This window comes from Aquarana catesbeiana, linkage group LG01 (assembly GCF_042186555.1).
Source record: "Aquarana catesbeiana isolate 2022-GZ linkage group LG01, ASM4218655v1, whole genome shotgun sequence".
Classification (NCBI taxonomy): Eukaryota; Metazoa; Chordata; class Amphibia; order Anura; family Ranidae; genus Aquarana; species Aquarana catesbeiana.
In genome coordinates, this window is record NC_133324.1 from 954,282,226 (window position 1) to 954,299,861 (window position 17,636).

At 45.5% G+C, this 17,636-nt stretch overlaps 1 protein-coding gene across 1 annotated transcript in view; it reads left to right on the forward strand.

Annotated features, from left to right (window-relative positions):
* The window catches only part of LOC141121961 (BOS complex subunit ncln-like), a 94,031-nt gene that overhangs the window by 25,182 nt on the left and 51,213 nt on the right, over positions 1-17,636 (forward strand). The window contains exon 10 of the mRNA XM_073611738.1: positions 6,871-6,958. Coding sequence (XP_073467839.1) covers positions 6,871-6,958 — 88 coding nt within the window. The remainder of the gene's footprint in view (positions 1-6,870; positions 6,959-17,636) is intronic.

A 17,636-nucleotide genomic window follows, 5' to 3' on the forward strand; every position in this document is an offset into this window, starting at 1 on the left:
GTGCCAGGCATGGCATATGTGTCAACTTTCCCTGTCTAAGGGTGGACAGGAGGTTTGAGCCATTATCGGACACCACCAATCCTGGCTCCAGCTGGCATGGTGTGAACCACCTCTGGGCCTGTCCCTGTAGAGCTGCAAGAATCTCTGCTCCAGTGTGGTTCCTGTCCCCTAAACACACCAGCTGCAGCAGTGCATGGCACCTTTTTAGCCCGACTCTGGGAATAGCCCTTTGAATGCTTAGGGGGTACCTGATGTTCATAGGAAAATTCTGCAGAGGAGGTCATGGAGGTGGCGGAGGAGGAGGGGGAGAGCTCACAGGTCTGGCATCACCACCACCAGTTGTATGGAGAAGTGGGGGCACAACAAGCTGCAGCACCAAGCCCTGTCCTGCATCTTTTCGAGTTGCAAGCAACGTTACCCAGTGTGCTGTGAACTAAATATATTGTCCCTGCCCATGCTTGCTGGACCATGTGCCAGCAGTAACGTGGATTTTACCGCTGACTGCCTTGCCCAACGATGCCAGAACATTCCCTTCCACGTGATGGTAGAGAGATGGAACGGCCTTATGTGTAAAGTAGTAGTGACTGGAAACCTGTCATTGTGGTGCAGCACATTGTGGGAATTCACGGAAGGGAGCAGAATCCACCAGGCTGAAAGGCAGAAGTTGGAGAGACAACAGCTTTGACAAGCTTGCATTCAGACGCTCGGCATGTGGGTGGCAGGGACTGTATTTTTTTTTCCGATGCCGGCTACAGTCTACAGCTGGTGGTGTGCTGCTGGCAGATGTGCAGCTAGGACCTGGGACACCCTGTACTATACCATTATCCCTGTCAGTGGAGGCTGCTGAGAGGTAATGACTCGGTATAGCAGGGGCAGACTGAAGTGGGTAAGGAGGAGGAAGAGTGACAGATTTGTGTCCCTTTTGTGTGGCTTTTAGGTGCTCTTGCCAACGGGCTGAGTGGTTGAACGTTAAATGCCTTGTTAGGCATGTGGCACCCAAATGGTTGGTGTTTGTGTCTCAGGCACATCAAACGTGGCAAAGTTTGCAGATAGCAACAGTGCGATCTGCTGCAGATATGCTGAAAAAGGCCCAGACAGCTGAGCTGTGAAGAGTGGGCCGGGGGAGATAACAGCTGCAGAAAGTGATGGAATAGGATGGCTGCTCTCTACCCTTTCTTGATGTCAGCCTCCTTGGGGTTGGGGTTGTGCCACCTCACCTTCAGTTTCCTCCTCTGCTCTATCTGGCACCCAAGTCTCATCAGTGACCTCATAATCATCATCATCATTATCTCCTCCATTTTCATCATTACCACTGGAGCATAGGTGTGCACAGCCTATTGAATTAGGTTGTGCACCCCAAAGGTCAAACACATTTGCATGTGTGTGCATGTGTATTTATACTGATGGTGTCAGCAAAGCAATGGACGGTGTCAGTAGGGCTGTGGATGGTGTCAGTAGTTTTTATGCTTGCGTGTCTCTGCTTGCGTGACAAAGGATGAGGATGGTTTAGTAAGCCAGTCCACCACCTCCTCTGCATGCTGAGGCTGGATAGCATGAGCAAACTCACTAAACAAAGGAAATGATGCCCTGCCTGAGGACTGACCACCACGCCACCTTTGCCTGTGGACACATTTGTTGCTGGTCCCCTTACAGTGCCAAGGGAACGTCTGCCTCTCCTTGTTATCTTCCCAGACATTATTGGGAGGGAGGGGGCGGTGCTTATAAGCAAATGTAAAGGAGAAGTTGAAATCTGTATGTAGATGCACTTTAATCAATGTAAAGAGGTGTTTGGTGCACTTTAATTTGAGTGCTCACACTACACAGACACACTCCACGGATACACTATAATATACTGCAATATTATGAGCCAAACGTACAGTGACACACAGAACTATATGGCGTTAAACTGTTAGTAACGCATACAAACAATATGACGTTAAAATGGCAGTAACACACGCAAAACGATATGGCGTTAAACTGGCAGTAACACAATCAAATAGACCTGTTCAACCGTCACTATACTGATGTTACCTGAACTGTCCCTACTCTAACTATACACTAATGTAAAGATTACTGACACGGTCTCACTACACTACAGTCAAACTATCAGAGCTGTCCCTACTCTAGATGCACATTATGCAAAGCTGAATGATGGTCCTCCTTACTACACTCACATCATACCTAGACTGACACTAAAACTAATATTCTACACTGACAATTGAAGCAAAATAGCACAGTGTAGCACACTAACTATTGGATAGCACTGAACAGAGCTCTGTTCTATCTCTCTCCACTCCGAAATCACACTGAAAATGGCTGCCATTGAAAGAATACTTTTATACTGTGGGGCGGGAATGAGCCATGATTGGATAAAGTCATGATGACAGTGTCCTATCATGACTCTGACAGTGCTCTGTGCCCTGATTGGCTGAAGCTATGACTGTTTCAGCCAATCAGGGCTTGCAATGCACTGTTCAGCGCCGCAATGCATTGTGGTAGGTTCAGGGGGCCAAACAAATGGTCGAACGACCCGTTTGTTCGCCGAACAGCCAAACAATGAAGGTTCAGCCCAAACTTATGGTCGGGCCGAACCGTTTGTCCATCCCTATTGGTTAGTCTATTGGGCAGGGTGGTGTTAGTTAGTCTATTGAGTGGGATGGTGTTGGTTAGTCTATTGGATGGGGTAGTGTTGGTTTGCCTTTTGGGTGGGGTGTTGTTGATTAGTCTGTTGGGTGGGTTGTTGTTGGTTAATCTATTGGGTGGGATGGTGTTGGTTAGTCTGTTGGGTGGGGGTGAGGTGGTTTTGATTAGTCTATTGGATGTGGTGGTGCTCTTTGGTCTATTGGGTGGTTAGTGGTGTTGGATGAATTATACTTTTTTTGTTTTGTTTTCGTTATAAAATTTTGCAAATAAATTATCTTCCTTCATAAATTAGGGCCAAAATGTATTCTGCTACATTTCTTTGGTGAAAAAAACCCAAATCAGTGTGTGTTATTCAGTCTGTAGGAAAGTTATAGAGTCCACAAACTATGGGATATATATCAGAAAATTGATAACTCCGGATGTACTGACGGCCTATCTAATTTCTTGGGGCCCAAAAATGTCAGGGTAGTACAAATATCGCCCAAATTATCCCTTTTTGGAAAGTAGACAGTCCAAGGTATTTAGTAAGAGGCATCACAGGTTTTTTCTCATAATTTTTTGGTAAATAAATACATTTTTTTTTTACATACTGTCACCATCACATGACAGTGTCATCATATAAACAGGCATGGCAGTGATCAGGGACACTGGTGACAGTACAAAAAAATAATAAGAATAATATATATTTTAATTACACATTTTTTTTTCTACGTTTCTTTTTTTTTTTTTTTTACCACACTTTGATCAGAACAATAGGATATAGTAACATTGTACTACTCTGGGGAAATGATCAATATATATTTTTTTTTACACATTATTTTTGCTTATAGCAATGAATATCATTGCTATATGCAAGCATTTAACAGAACTAAATTGATTCAGTTAGTTTTGTTGTGATTAGCTTTGATTGGCCACAGCTGATCACATGGCCCAGATGGGCCATGATTGGCCCAGTCTGTACCATGTAATCACTGTGACCAATCACAGCTAGCAACACAATTGCATACAATGGATGACTTGAAAGGAAGCCAGCCATTGTTTACAACTGTCATGTGACCTGCTGTGATTTGTTACAACGGTCACATGGTACCGGCAGCAGGCCGTTATAGTGATCAGTCATTGGCTGTGTCCGGTGGAAGCAAACAGTGACAGATTGCGCCGCAGTGTAACCCTGTGATCAGGAAGGACATCATATGATGTCCACTCAGATCAACGAGAGGCTTGCCCCAGCGTCATTCACCAATAGGTCGGGCGGGAACCAGTCAATCTTTTCTTTAAAAAAAAAAATATCACTTTCATTGTGCTATCACATAGGTGGTTAGCCCTCTTGTAGTAAAAAATAAAATAAAAATGTAGTTAAATTAAATAACGAAAAAGCATCCAAAATATTTTTTGTTACCGCCCCCCCGCTCCCACATACTTGCTCATTTGAAGGTACAAGTGTGCCTATGTACAGGAATTACAATTGGGTCACACATATTAGGTATCACTGCACATGGGTTTAAAAAACTGTTGTAGTAACATTACGCAACATAAAAAATTGCAACTACAATCATTTTATTCTCCAGGGTCTCTGCTTTCAGAAAATCTATCATATTTTGGGGGTTTTAATCTTCAAGCCTAATTTTTTTTTTTTTTAATACGTGTGCAAAAATGAAAAAGCAGCTCTGGTATGGAAGGAGTTAAAACTGTCTGCCATGGCACCCGGCTGGTTATAAATGAATTCACATTGGTGCCGGCTTTTATTATTTAATTTCCTCCCAGCTCTGGAAATGCCGGGAAGACGGACCGTCACCGTGTAATGACAAATCCCCCCGGCCGGGAGTCTCCGGGAACATACACTGATAAAATAACCCCCATGTGATATATGGAGAATGGCGGCCACAAATCACACACAGGATGTAGAAGAGACACTCGGAGCGTTAATAAAAGAAACGTGTTTATACGCTACGTGCCAACCGCTGGGATCTGGAGATATTTATTGGAAGCACTGTAGCCAAGGGGCGGTGTATAGGGACACATTTTATACTGATAGAGAGACTCTCTACAGGGAAAAATCTATTATGATACCAGTAGAGGCAGGGAGAGATAGAGAGATAGATAGATAGAGAGAGATAGATAGATAGATAGATAGATAGATAGATAGATAGATAGATAGATAGATAGATAGATAGATAGATAGATAGACATATGCAGAATTGAAAAATTCATTTATTTTCCTTTCAGATAGATTTACTAATTTAATCTCAGTTGATTTGTTTCGTTTAATTTAATTTATTAATTTTCTAATGAATTCCCCATGTTGAGAATGATTTGAATTCAGATCAAAAAAAGATTGATCAATTTGATAGATAGATAGATATGCAAGGGCATTTTTTTGGTAGAGATATGTAGACATACACTTTTTCATGGCCATCAAAATAAAGTTTATCCCCTTTGCAGCTACAACACCCTCCTTGTTTCTGGAAAGGCTTTGCTCAAGATTTTGGGGTATGTCTGTGTGAGAATGTGCACCCATTGGTGAGCTCAGGTACTAATGTTGGATAAGAAGACCTAGCTCACACACCGAGCCCCACATTGGGCGCCAAAAAAAACCCCCAAAAAACAATTACCTGGCTTGCAATCAGTGTGCCAATTCATCCCTGAGATGCTTCCGGACACTTGAGTTCCTCCACACCAACCATGTCTTTGTGGTGCACAGGTGTTCAGTAGAGTTGAGGTCAGGGCTCATACAGGACACTCTAGATCAGCGGTTCTCAACCTCTAGTGCCGTGACCCCTTGATAAAATCTCCCAAGTTGTGGGGACCCCTAACAGTAAAATTATCTTCATAGCGTGGGTTGTCAGCACCCAAGGCAAGACAAGTAATTTGCGCCCGTAACCCACAGACATTTAGTGCTCCCTGAATCCCTTCCACTCATACAGTATTAAAACCCCTTATGATACCTTTTAGGACATACCACTCTTTCTCTTTGTTCTCCTTTCTTTCCATTTTATCTCTCTCTATACTAATTTATTGGGTTTTTTCCCCATCCCTCTCTCTAGCCATCTTTCTTGTTCTTTCTCTTATTCTTTCTCTCCCTTTTTGCTTGTTCCTCCCCCTCTTTTCTTCTCCCTCCTTCCATGTATTCTCTATTTTTATTCCTTCTCTTACTCCTTGGTGGGGAGGTGGGGGGAATGGGATGAGTGCCAATGCTCAGGGGAGTTCTGATCAGCCAACTTAGGTGCTCTTGATCAAGGTCATCTGATGTGAGAACTGTAGTGGGGACTTTTAATGGCAACTATAATCACAGGTAGTGTTACTCACTGTGTCTCTGGCTTCACTGTGTTTCCGACTTTGTGGCATCTCGTAGCAGTGACACCTTGCCAAAATCAGGAGATAGGGTCTCCTCCAGCCCCTCCCACTTCACATTCCTCACCAGTCATCTGACCTCTAGTCTCTGCCCCCCACCCATGCCATGAACTGAATGGGCAGCTGCAAAGAGGCTGAGTGGGTGGCCACGGGCTCCAGGAACAGCCCAGCTGGGTGGCCGCTAAAAGGCTGGGAGAGCAGTGCAGGCTTCAGGAACAGCCCAGGATTTGGTGACCCCTGACAAATCATCATTTGACCCCCGAGGGGGTCCCGACCCCCAGGTTGAGAACCACTGCTCTAGATCCTCCACACTAAAATGGTCCTGCCATGTCTTTATGGAGCTAGCTTTGTACACAGGGGCACAGTCATGCTGGAACAGAAAAGATCTTCACCAAACTGTTACCACAAGGGTGGATGAGCACAATTGTCTACAATGTCTTTGTATGATGTAGTATTACCAGTACACTTCATTGGATACACCTGAACTCCATAATTTGGAGGGAGGGTCAGTAATGGGGTCTAGGCACCCCTAAAACTAAATCAGATACACCGTAGTTTCTGAATATTTTTTTAAAAATTTGTCAGTATGCGACACAAGTTCAAATCTTTTTGTTTGTGGAAGTTAGAATTACATACACCCCCAGGCATTCCATTAAACTTTCCTAGCAGAGGTTCTTAAAGCCAGCGGTATCATGAATCCCAGCACTGCCACCATTATGTGACAACAACATTGTCATAGGGTCCATACAGTTCTGGTCATGTATGTTGGTGGCTTTTGGCCATATAGGTAGGTGTGATGGTCAGGTGTCTACCACTGTCTGGCTATATGAAGTATACAAATACAGTGGACCATTCTTTTTTTCTGATGTTCGGCAGGCCTCGGGTGGACATGAGGAGGCTCAGGAGGAACACAGAGGTCCTGTGTGAGGCTCTGGCTCGGGTTCTGTACACAGACACCGCAAAGGTAAGATAGACTTGTAGATATCAGATCTCTCTTTATGTGCTAAACAGGAATATGCTAACAGGAAGGAGAACAGAGGGATGATTGTATTAGTCTGCTGCTGTTCCTTCACAGTCCAATCACGGGCGGGGGGTGGTTAGGTAACCAGCCATGCTGCTTAACTGTAGTACATAAAATCAGGTCACCAGGCTGGCTGTGCAAATCTCAGAACTGGATGGACAGAAAAATAAATCCTGTGATAGATAAAAATCGGTATATGTATTCTGATTGCTTAGCTCAGTGGTCTCCAAACTGTGGCCCGGGGGGGGCGAGGTGGCCCTTTGCTTGCTTTTTTCTGGCCCTTTGTGCACTATTTCATTCACTGGCACCAATGAAGGGCACAGTTTCTCCTAATGACACCAACAATGGGGCACAGTTCCTACCAATGACACCAATAATGGGGCACAGTTCCTACCAATGACACCAACAATGGGGCACAGTTCCTACCAATGACACCAACAATGGGGCACAGTTCCTACCAATGACACCAACAATGGGGCACAGTTCCTACCAATGACACCAACAATGGGGCACAGTTTCTACCAATGACACCAACAATGGTGCCCATGACACCGATAATGGGGCACAATTCCTCCCAAAGACACCAATGATGGGGCACAATTCCTCCCAATGATGGGGCACAATTCCTCCCAATGATGGGGCACAATTCCTCCCAATGACACCAGTGAGGAGGCACAATTCCTCCCAATGTCACCACCAATGATGGGTCACAATTCCTCCCAATGACACCAATGATGGGGCACAATTCCTCCCAATGACACCAATGATGGGTCACAATTCCTCCCAATGACACCAATGATGGGGCACAATTCCTCCCAATGACACCAATGATGGGGCACAATTCCTCCCAATGACACCAATGATGGGGGATTGTTTACTCCCAATGGCCACAGTTTGGCCACCCTAAAGTCTGAAGGACAGCAAATTAGCCCTTTGGAAAGTTTGGAGACCCCTGGCTTAGCTGTTAGCTAACAGTTTTAACCCTTGGATCCTGCTGGCCTGTTAAGAGTTTGTAAGGCTTCTCAGTCATGTGATCACTGATATTGGCTGTCACAATGATCACATGATCGGGAGCCTACCTTACCGACTCCCGATCATCGCCATTTGACAGGAAGCTGTTGGTGACAGTGCAGTCACAGTGCCGAGGGCTCATGATTGAGCACACTCCCAGCACACTTAATAGCACAGAATAAAGGACAACTCCATGCGGTCACATATACCCATAAGGCCGGTGGAGAGGGGGTTAAGCAGTCTAACTACCCCTGAAATATGAATTTTGGGTGGAGTGATGCTTTAAGTGCTTCCTGCAGGCAGTGCCCCAGTTCCTATAAATACAGTCAGTGCTCCACGATAACCCCTCATGCTTTTTCTCTTTTCAGCTTCATAAATCCCATTTCAGATCCATTACCAGATATTCCGCAATAAAAGACAATCGTGTGATGACGCAGAACAGCGGAGAGATCAAACTGCTGCTCTGCATCACTGTGCCCGCATCTCACAGCTCATTACCCTCCCGAGAACAGCAATAAATGAATGGTTTGAAGTGTTATAATGACAGAAGTGGAGGGAGTCAGATGTTCTGATGAATCTTCAGCAGTACATGACACCATGTGCATCTGCTGACCGTGCTCATCAGTTCTGGGGAAAGACAATGGAGGTCCAACAGCACCCCCTGGTGGCAGAGATCCGTGTGACAGGCAATAAAGCTCAGTTACACTTTTGGGGCCACACTCAGCCACACTCAGCCAGAATTATATGGAACCTCCAGAGGTTGCTAGGGGTTCTTTTACATGTGGCTGATTGGGGGACATTCTTCCCAGTGACCACCAATGTAAGGGACATTTTTCCCACTAACCACCGTAGTTCTGCGAGTGCACATAGTTCTGCGAGTGCATGTAGTTCTGCGAGTACCTGTGTATTGTCTTATTGAGTACCTGTGTATTGTCTTGAGTATTAGTGTCAGGAAGCTAGTTGTTAGGTAATTTGGACAGGGTATAATCCGCAATCCTCATTAAATTTAATAGGTGCGATGCCCGACGGGTGTGGAGAGGCGACTCTTTGTACATCTTGCGGCAGGCATGCGTTCCTTGATCATCCGATCGAGGGTGAATACTGCTGTGCAAAATGTAAGCACATTGTTTCCCTGGAAGCCCAGGTTCTGAATCTGGGGAAGCAACTGTCAGCACTGAGAAGTCCCTCCATACTAAAGGTGAGCCAGGAACGTACACGGCAGGTGTCGGCAGGGGCCAGCACAGAGGCGGGTGGAGACAAAGAGGTGCAGGCACTAGCAAGGAGTAGATGAGTGACAGTCAGGAAGGGTAGAGGGGGAAGTGCCAGGGAGGCCGATCCAGGGCTGGAGCATCCCAATAAGTATGCCCCATTGAGTGACATTGGTGAAACCAGTCAGGGACCAGCACTGCTGGAGCTGAGGGACTCTCCTAGCTGCCAGGGGAAGAACTCCTCCAGTGAGAGTGGGGGTGGGAGCGAAGGGAAAGGAAAGACAGATTCTGGTGGTAGGGGACTCAATTCTTAGAAGGACAGATCTGTAACAAAGACCTGAAGCGCCGAACAGTATGTTGTCTACGGGGCACTTGGGTTCGACACATCATGGATCTGGTGGACAGATTACTGGGAGGGGCTGGGGAAGACCCAGTTGTCATTATGCACGTTGGCACCAATGACAAAGTCAGAGGCATTTGGAGGGTCCTAAAGAACAATTTTAGGGACTTAGGAGCTAAATTGAGGAAAAGGACCTCCAAGGAAATACTTCGAATACTACCGGTACATCGAGCCACACCAGGAAGGCAGAGGGATATTAGGGAAGTAAACAAATGGCTGAAGAGCTGGTGTAGTAAGGAGGGGTTTGGGTTCCTGGAGGACTGGGCCGACTTCTCAGTCGATAACCGGTACTATAGAAGGGATGGACTGCACCTAAATGAGGAGGGTGCAGATCAGCTGGGAATGAGGATGGCCAAAAAGTTAGAGGGTTTTTAAACTAGGTGATGGGGGGGAGGGTCCAGAGGTAGAGATAGTCAGCGCGGAACATATTCCAGAGGGTAGTATTTGGGGCATTAGTGCGGCCGGTCTAAACTACGTGGCATGTTCACCAATGCCAGGAGCCTGGCGGACAAGATGGGTGAACTAGAGATACTGTTGTACGAGGAGGATTTGGATTTTGTGGGAATTTCAAAGACCTGGTTCAACAGCTCTCATGATTGGCTGGCAAACATTCAAGGGTATACCCTTTATCGCAAGGATATAGAGGGTAAAAAATGGGGAGGGGTATGCCTATATATTAAGAATAATGTACAAGTGAATGTGAGAGATGATATCACTAAGGGAGCTAGGGAGGAGTCCCTATGGGAATCCTTATGGGTAGAGCTCCAAAGGGATGTAGCTAAGGGGAAAATAATACTAGGAGTATGCTATAGGCCCCCTAACCTGAGGGAGGAGGGGGAGACAGATCCCCTATCACAATTTGGATTAGCAGCAAGGATGGGAAGTGTTATCAAAATGGGGGATTTTAATTATCCAGACATAGACTGGGTGGAGGAAACCACGCATTCATCTAAGACTCGCCAGTTCTTAAATGTCTTGCAGGACAATTTTAGGGGTCAGATGGTAGACAAACCAGCTAGAAATAAAGCATTACTGGATCTACTGATTACCAACAATACAGTCCTGATCACAGATGTGGAAATACGGGGCAATTTAGGTAACAGCGATCACAGGTCAATTGGCTTCAGTATAAATCACACAAATAGGAAACATAAGGGGAATACAAAGACACTGAATTTCAAAAGAGCCAACTTCGAACTACGAACCTTGCTAGAAGGCATAAATTGGGATAAAATCTCAGGGAAAAAAGAACATGGAGGAGAGATGGGTTTGCTTTAAGAGGATATTAAATAAGGGCATTAGCCAATGCATCACATTGGGTAATAAATTTAAAAGAGCGAACAAAAGTCCTGGATGGCTTAACTCGAATGTAAAAATACATATAAAAGCAAAGGAGAAGGCCTTCAAAAAATACAAGGTTGAGGGATCATCATCAGCATTCAGACTTTATAAAGAATGCAACAAGAAATGTAAGGATGCAATAAGGACGGCTAAGACAGAACATGAAAGACACATAGCGGAGGAGAGCAAAAAAAATCCCAAGAAATTCTTTAGGTATGTAAACAGTAAAAAAGGGAGGACAGACCATATTGGCCCCATAAAGAATGAGGACTGACATCTGGTTACAAAGGATGGGGAGATGGTGAAGGTATTGAATTTATTCTCCTCCTCAGTCTTCACAAGGGAGGGGGGCTTCAGTAACCAAAACTGCAGTGTTTATCCTTATGGCACATCAGAGGAAGCACCTCCATGGTTAACAGAGGACAGAATTAAAATTTGACTTGAGAAACTTAACATTAATAAATCACCGGGACCAGATGGCTTGCACTCGAGGGTACTTAGGGAACTCAATAAAGTAATTGCCAGACCATTGTTCCTAATTTTTACCAGCTGATTGGAGAAAAGCCAACGTAGCACCAATATTTAAAAAGGGCCCAAAATACATCCCTGGGAATTACAGACCAGTTAGCCTAACATCAATAGTATGTAGAATCTTGGAGGGGATGATAAGGGACTATATACAAGATTTTAGTAATGAGAACGGTATCGTTAGCAGTAATCAACATGGATTCATGAAGAATCGTTCTTGCCAAATCATCTACTAACCTTTTATGAGGAAGTGAGCTGCCATCTAGATAAAGGAAGGCCCATAGACGTGGTGTATCTGAATTTTGCAAAAGCATTTGACACAGTTCCCCATAAACGTTCACTGTACAAAATAAGGTCCGTTGGCATGAACCATAGGGTGAGTACATGAATTGAAAACTGGCTACAGGGTTCTGTGCTGGGACCAATCCTATTTAATTTATTGATAAATGACCTGGAGGATGGGGTAAACAGTTCAATCTGTATTTGCGGACGATACTAAGCTAAGCAGGGCAATAACTTCTCCGCAGGATGTAGAAACCTTGCAATAAAGATCTGAACAAATTAATGGGGTGGGCAACTACATGGCAAATGAGGTTTAATGTAGAAAAAAGTAAAATAATGCATTTGGGTTGCAAAAATATGAATGCAATCTATACACTGGGGGGAGAACCTCTGGGGGAATCTAGGATGGAAAAGGACCTGGGGGTCCTAGTAGATGATAGGCTCAGCAATGGCATGCAATGCCAAGCCGCTGCTAACAAAGCAAACAGAATATTGGCATGCATTAAAAAGGGGGTTCAACTCCAGAGATAAAACGATAATTCTCACGCTCTTCAAGACTCTGGTCCGGCCGCACCTAGAGTATGCTGCCCAGTTCTGGGCACCAGTCCTCAGGAAGGATGTACTGGAAATGGAGAGAGTACAAAGAAGGGCAACAAAGCTAATAAAGGGTCTGGAGGATATTAGTTATGAGGAATGGTAGCACTGAACTTATTCTCTCTGGTGAAGAGACGCTTGAGAATATGATTTCAATATACAAATACCGTACTGGTAACAACACAATAGAGATAAAACTATTTTGCAGAAGAGAGTTTAACAAGACTCGTGGCCACTCAATAAAATGAGAAGAAAAGAGGTTTAACCTTAAACTACGTAGAGGGTTCTTTATTGTAAGAGCGGCAAGGATGTGGAATTTCCTTCCATGGGCGGTGGTCTCAGCGGGGGGGCATTGATAGTTTCAAGAAACTATTAGATAAGCACCTGAATGACCGCAACATACAGGGATATACAATGTAATACTGACATATAATCACACACATAGGTTGGACTTGATGGTCTTTTTTTCAACCTCACCTACTATGTAACTATGTAACCAACGTAAGGAGCATTCTTCCCCTTGACCTCCAATATAAGGGATATTCTTCCCAATGTCCCAAAGGGACATTCTTCCCACTGATCATCAATGTAAGGAGCATTCTTCCCACTGATAACCAATGTAAGGAACATTCTTCCCACTGACCACCAATGTAAGGAACATTCTTCCCACTGATCACCAATGTAAGAAACATTCTTCCCACTGATCACTAATGTAAGGGGCATTCTTCTCACTGATCACCAATGTAAGGGGCATTCCTCCCACTGACCACCAATGTAAGGAACATTCATCCAATTGACCACCAATGTAAGGGGCATTCTTCCCACTGACCACCAATGTAAGGAACATTCATCCAATGAATGAATTCAATTTAAATGAAAATAAATATAGCAAATCTGCTTTCAAACAAAGAAATACTGCAGCAAAAGCAAAAAAATCACAAATAATTAGAAAAGATTTTCTTTTTTTTAGTCCCAGCAGAGCCCCTCCTTTCATCTGGTGTCCCCAGCGGAGCCCCTCCTTACATCTGGTGTCCCCAGCGGAGCCCCTCCTTACATCTGGTGTCCCCAGCGGAGCCCCTCCTTACATCAGGTGTCCCCAGTGGAGCCCCTTCTTACATCTGGTGTCCCCAGCAGAGCCCCTCCTTACATCTGGTGTCCCCAGCGGAGCCCCTCCATTCATCAGGTGTCCCCAGTGGAGCCCCTCCTTACATCTGGTGTCCCCAGCAGAGCAACTCTTTACATCAGGTGTCCCCAGCGGAGGCCCTCCTTACATCTGGTGTCCCCAGCAGAGCCCCTCCTTACATCTGGTGTCCCCAGCGGAGCCCCTCCTTACATCTGGTGTCCCCAGCAGGGCCCCTACATACATCAGGTGTCCCCAGCAGGGCCCCTACATACATCTGGTGTCCCCAGAGGAGCCCCTCCTTACATCAGGTGTCCCCAGAGGAGCCCCTCCTTACATCAGGTGTCCCCAGCGGAGCCCCTCCTTACAGCTGGTGTCCCCAGCAGAGCCCCTCCTTACATCTGGTGTCCCCAGCGGAGCCCCTCCTTACATCTGGTGTCCCCAGCGGAGCCCCTACATACATCTGGTGTCCCCAGCGGAGCCCCTACATACATCTGGTGTCCCCAATGGAGCCCCTCCATACATCAGCTGTCCCCAGCGGAGCCCCACCTTACATCAGGTGTCCCCAGCGGAGCCCCTCCATACATCAGCTGTCCCCAGCGGAGCCCCTCCATACATCTGGTGTCCCCAGCGGAGCCCCTCCATACATCAGGTGTCCCCAGAGGAGCCCCTCCTTACATCTGGTGTCCCCAGCAGAGATCCTCCATACATCAGGTGCCCCCAGCAGAGCTCCTCCATACATCAGGTGTCTCCAGCAGAGCCCCTCCATACAGTCAGGTCCATAAATATTGGGACATCGACACAATTCTAATCTTTTTGGCTCTATACACCAGCACAATGTATTTGAAATGAAACAAACAAGGTGTGCTTTAACTGCAGACTTTCAGCTTTAATTTGAGGGTATTTACATCCAAATCAGGTGAACAGTATAGGAATTACAACAGTTTGTATATGTGCCTCCCACTTTTTAAGGGACCAAAAGTAATGGGACAATTGGTTGCTCAGCTGTTCCATGGCCAGGTGTGTGTTATTCCCTCATTATCCCATTTACAAGGAGCAGATAAAAGGTCCAGAGTTAATTTCAAGTGTGCTATTTGCATTTGGAATCTGTTGCTGTCAACTCTTAATATGAGATCCAAAGAGCTGTCACTATCAGTGAAGCAAGCCACCATTAGGCTGAAAAAACAAAACAAACCCATCAGAGAGATAGCAAAAACATTAGGTGTGGCCAAATCAACTGTTTGGAACATCCTTAAAAAGAAAGAACGCACTGGTAAGCTCAGCAACACCAAAATATCCGGAAGACCACAGAAAATAACTGTGGTGGATGACCGAAGAATTCTTTCCCTGTTGAAGAAAACACCCTTCACAACAGTTGACCAGATCAAGAACACTCTCCAGGAGGTAGGTGTATGTGTGTCAAAGTCAACAATCAAGAGAAGACTTCACCAGAGTGAATACAGAGGGTTCACCACAAGATGGAAACCATTGGTGAGCCTCAAAAACAGGAAGGCCAGATTAGAGTTTGCCAAACAACATCTAAAAAAGCCTTCACAGTTCTGGAACAACATCCTATGGACAGATGAGACCAAGATCAACTTGTACCAGAGTGATGGGAAGAGAAGATTATGGAGAAGGAAAGGAACTGCTCGTGATCCAAAGCATACCACCTCATCAGTGAAGCATGGTGGTGGTAGTGTCATGGCGTGGGCATGTATGGCTGCCAATGGAACTGGTTCTCTTGTATTTATTGACGATGTGACTGCTGTCAAAAGCAGCAGGATGAATTCTGAAGTGTTTCGGGCAATATTATCTGCTCATACTCAGCAAAATGCTTCAGAACTCATTGGACGGAGCTTCACAGTGAAGATGGACAATGACTCGAAGCATACTGCGAAAGCAACCAAAGAGTTTTTTAAGGGAAAGAAGTGGAATATTATTTAATGGCCAAGTCAATCACCTGACCTGAATCCGATTGAGCATGCATTTCACTTGCTGAAGACAAAACTGAAGGGAAAATGCCCCAAGAACAAGCAGCAACTAAAGACAGTTGCAGTAGAGGCCTGGCAGAGCATCACCAGGGATAAAACCCAGCGTCTGGTGATGTCTATGCGTTCCAGACTTGAGGCTGTAATTGACTGCAAAGGATTTGCAACCAAGTATTAAAAAGTGAAAGTTTGATGGATGATTGTTAATCTGTCCCATTACTTTTGGTCCCTTTAAAAAGTAGGAGGCACATATACAAACTGTTGTAATTCCTACACCGTTCACGTGATTTGGATGTAAATACCCTCAAATTAAAGCTGAAAGTCTGCAGTTAAAGCACATCTTGTTCGTTTTATTTTCAAATCCATTGTTGTGGTGTATAGAGCCAAAAAGATTAGAATTGTGTCGATGTCCCAATATTTATGGACCTGACCGTACATCAGGTGTCCCCAGCAGAGCCCCTCCTTACATCCAGTGTGCCTGCAGGGGAGTTTCCGCCGCCATTACCGTACATTATTAGTAACAGGCCAAGGTAATCAAGATAGAGGCGGAGCCAGCCGAGTGGCTACAATAGAAATTGAACTGTGGCACCGCCCACTCCCCGCCCCTTGCCACAACAGGTCACAAACAGACCAGCAGCGGGGCGGGGGGTGGGCGCTCAATTGGCGACACTCAATTTCTATTGTCAGCCACCCGGCTGGCTCTGCCTCTTGTTCTTGGTCTTCGGTAAAAGGGTGGCCGGCGGAGACATTGTCTCCGCCAGCCACGGACCTAGCGGAGGCGGCTTGGAGCCGCAAAAAATCGTGAAAAAAAGAATTTCCCAGACATTTCCCGGGAAACGGTAAAAAAAAAAAAATCGGGAAAAAGGTCCAAATCCCGGGAATGTCCCGGGAAATTCGGGACAGTTGGTAAGTATGCTACAGGTCTCAGCAGAAACATCCATATCCGGGGTGCTTGCTGCAGGTCCATCAGCATTCCTCTGATGGTCCAAAGGCATCTCTGTTGGGGGTTTTCCTTCCATGTCTGTAGAGGGATATTTCACGGCAGAAACTCCAGGCAGCTGTTTGCACAGGGCCTTCTCTTTCTGCTCCTGAGCCAGGACACCATCCACCACAGCAGGTGGAGCAGGCATGTTGGAAGTGGAAGGCAGTGTGGTGTACTGGGATTTCTCCCCCTGTACTGGCTTTGCTGGTTTTTATTTTCTCTGCTCATCTTCAGGGACTTCTGATGAATCATCAGAAAAAGCAAACTTGTCTGCTCTCAGGGGTTACTCCATCCGCTGGATGAAGGTCAGGGTGCCATGTTCACTCTCAACTCCCTGGCTGGTTGCCGCTGGCGATTCCCAGGCCTGACATGGGGGGAGAGCTGCAGAGGCAGATGGACCCTGGTCATCTGTTACCTGAGGCTGTTGATCCATGGAACTTGCTGATGTCTGGCTGGCAAATCTCCTCTCATTATCAAACTTTTCTTTAAAAGCTCCACTTCTATCTTTCAGCTTTTCCAATAGAAAAGATTGTTTATTTACCTTTTCTTCTAATTCCTCCAACTCTGGCTTCATGGCCAAACTATTTTTACTCCAGGCCTGGCAGTAATTGGCTCTGAAGGATTTGTGTTCAGCCTTCAAAACTTAAAAGTTTTTCTTCAGCTCTTCCAATTGCCCTAAAACAATCGATAATCTTCTGACTTAAGACATTTGCGTCCAAACCAGCGCCTGGACCCAGCGTCAGGTCCTCCTCACTAGGCCCCGTGTCATCAGGGGGATCCCTCCCAGGGCCTCCCCCAGGATCAGGCATTATTCCTGGGCCAAGCTAGCAGGCAAGGCCCAGGCTTGAAAAAGGCTGGTTCTCAGAGAGAGCCCCTTGGGCATAACCCTAACTGTCCCTGATTTGGAACAAAGTCCCTCTTTCCTCCTCATTTGTCCCTTATTTTGGTCTGATCTTTATAGTTGTATATAAAATGCACTATTTATCTTTCAAAAGGTGTTTCTTTTTTTTTTTTAAAACAAAAAAAAAAAAAACTTTTATTTTTGACTTTCACGGTACATAACATATGACACTCGATGTTCAGTAATAACATAGCAATATGGAACTTACATCTTTTAGTGATACATTGTTAGATGGTACAGGATATCCATGACTTTAGAAATGCATT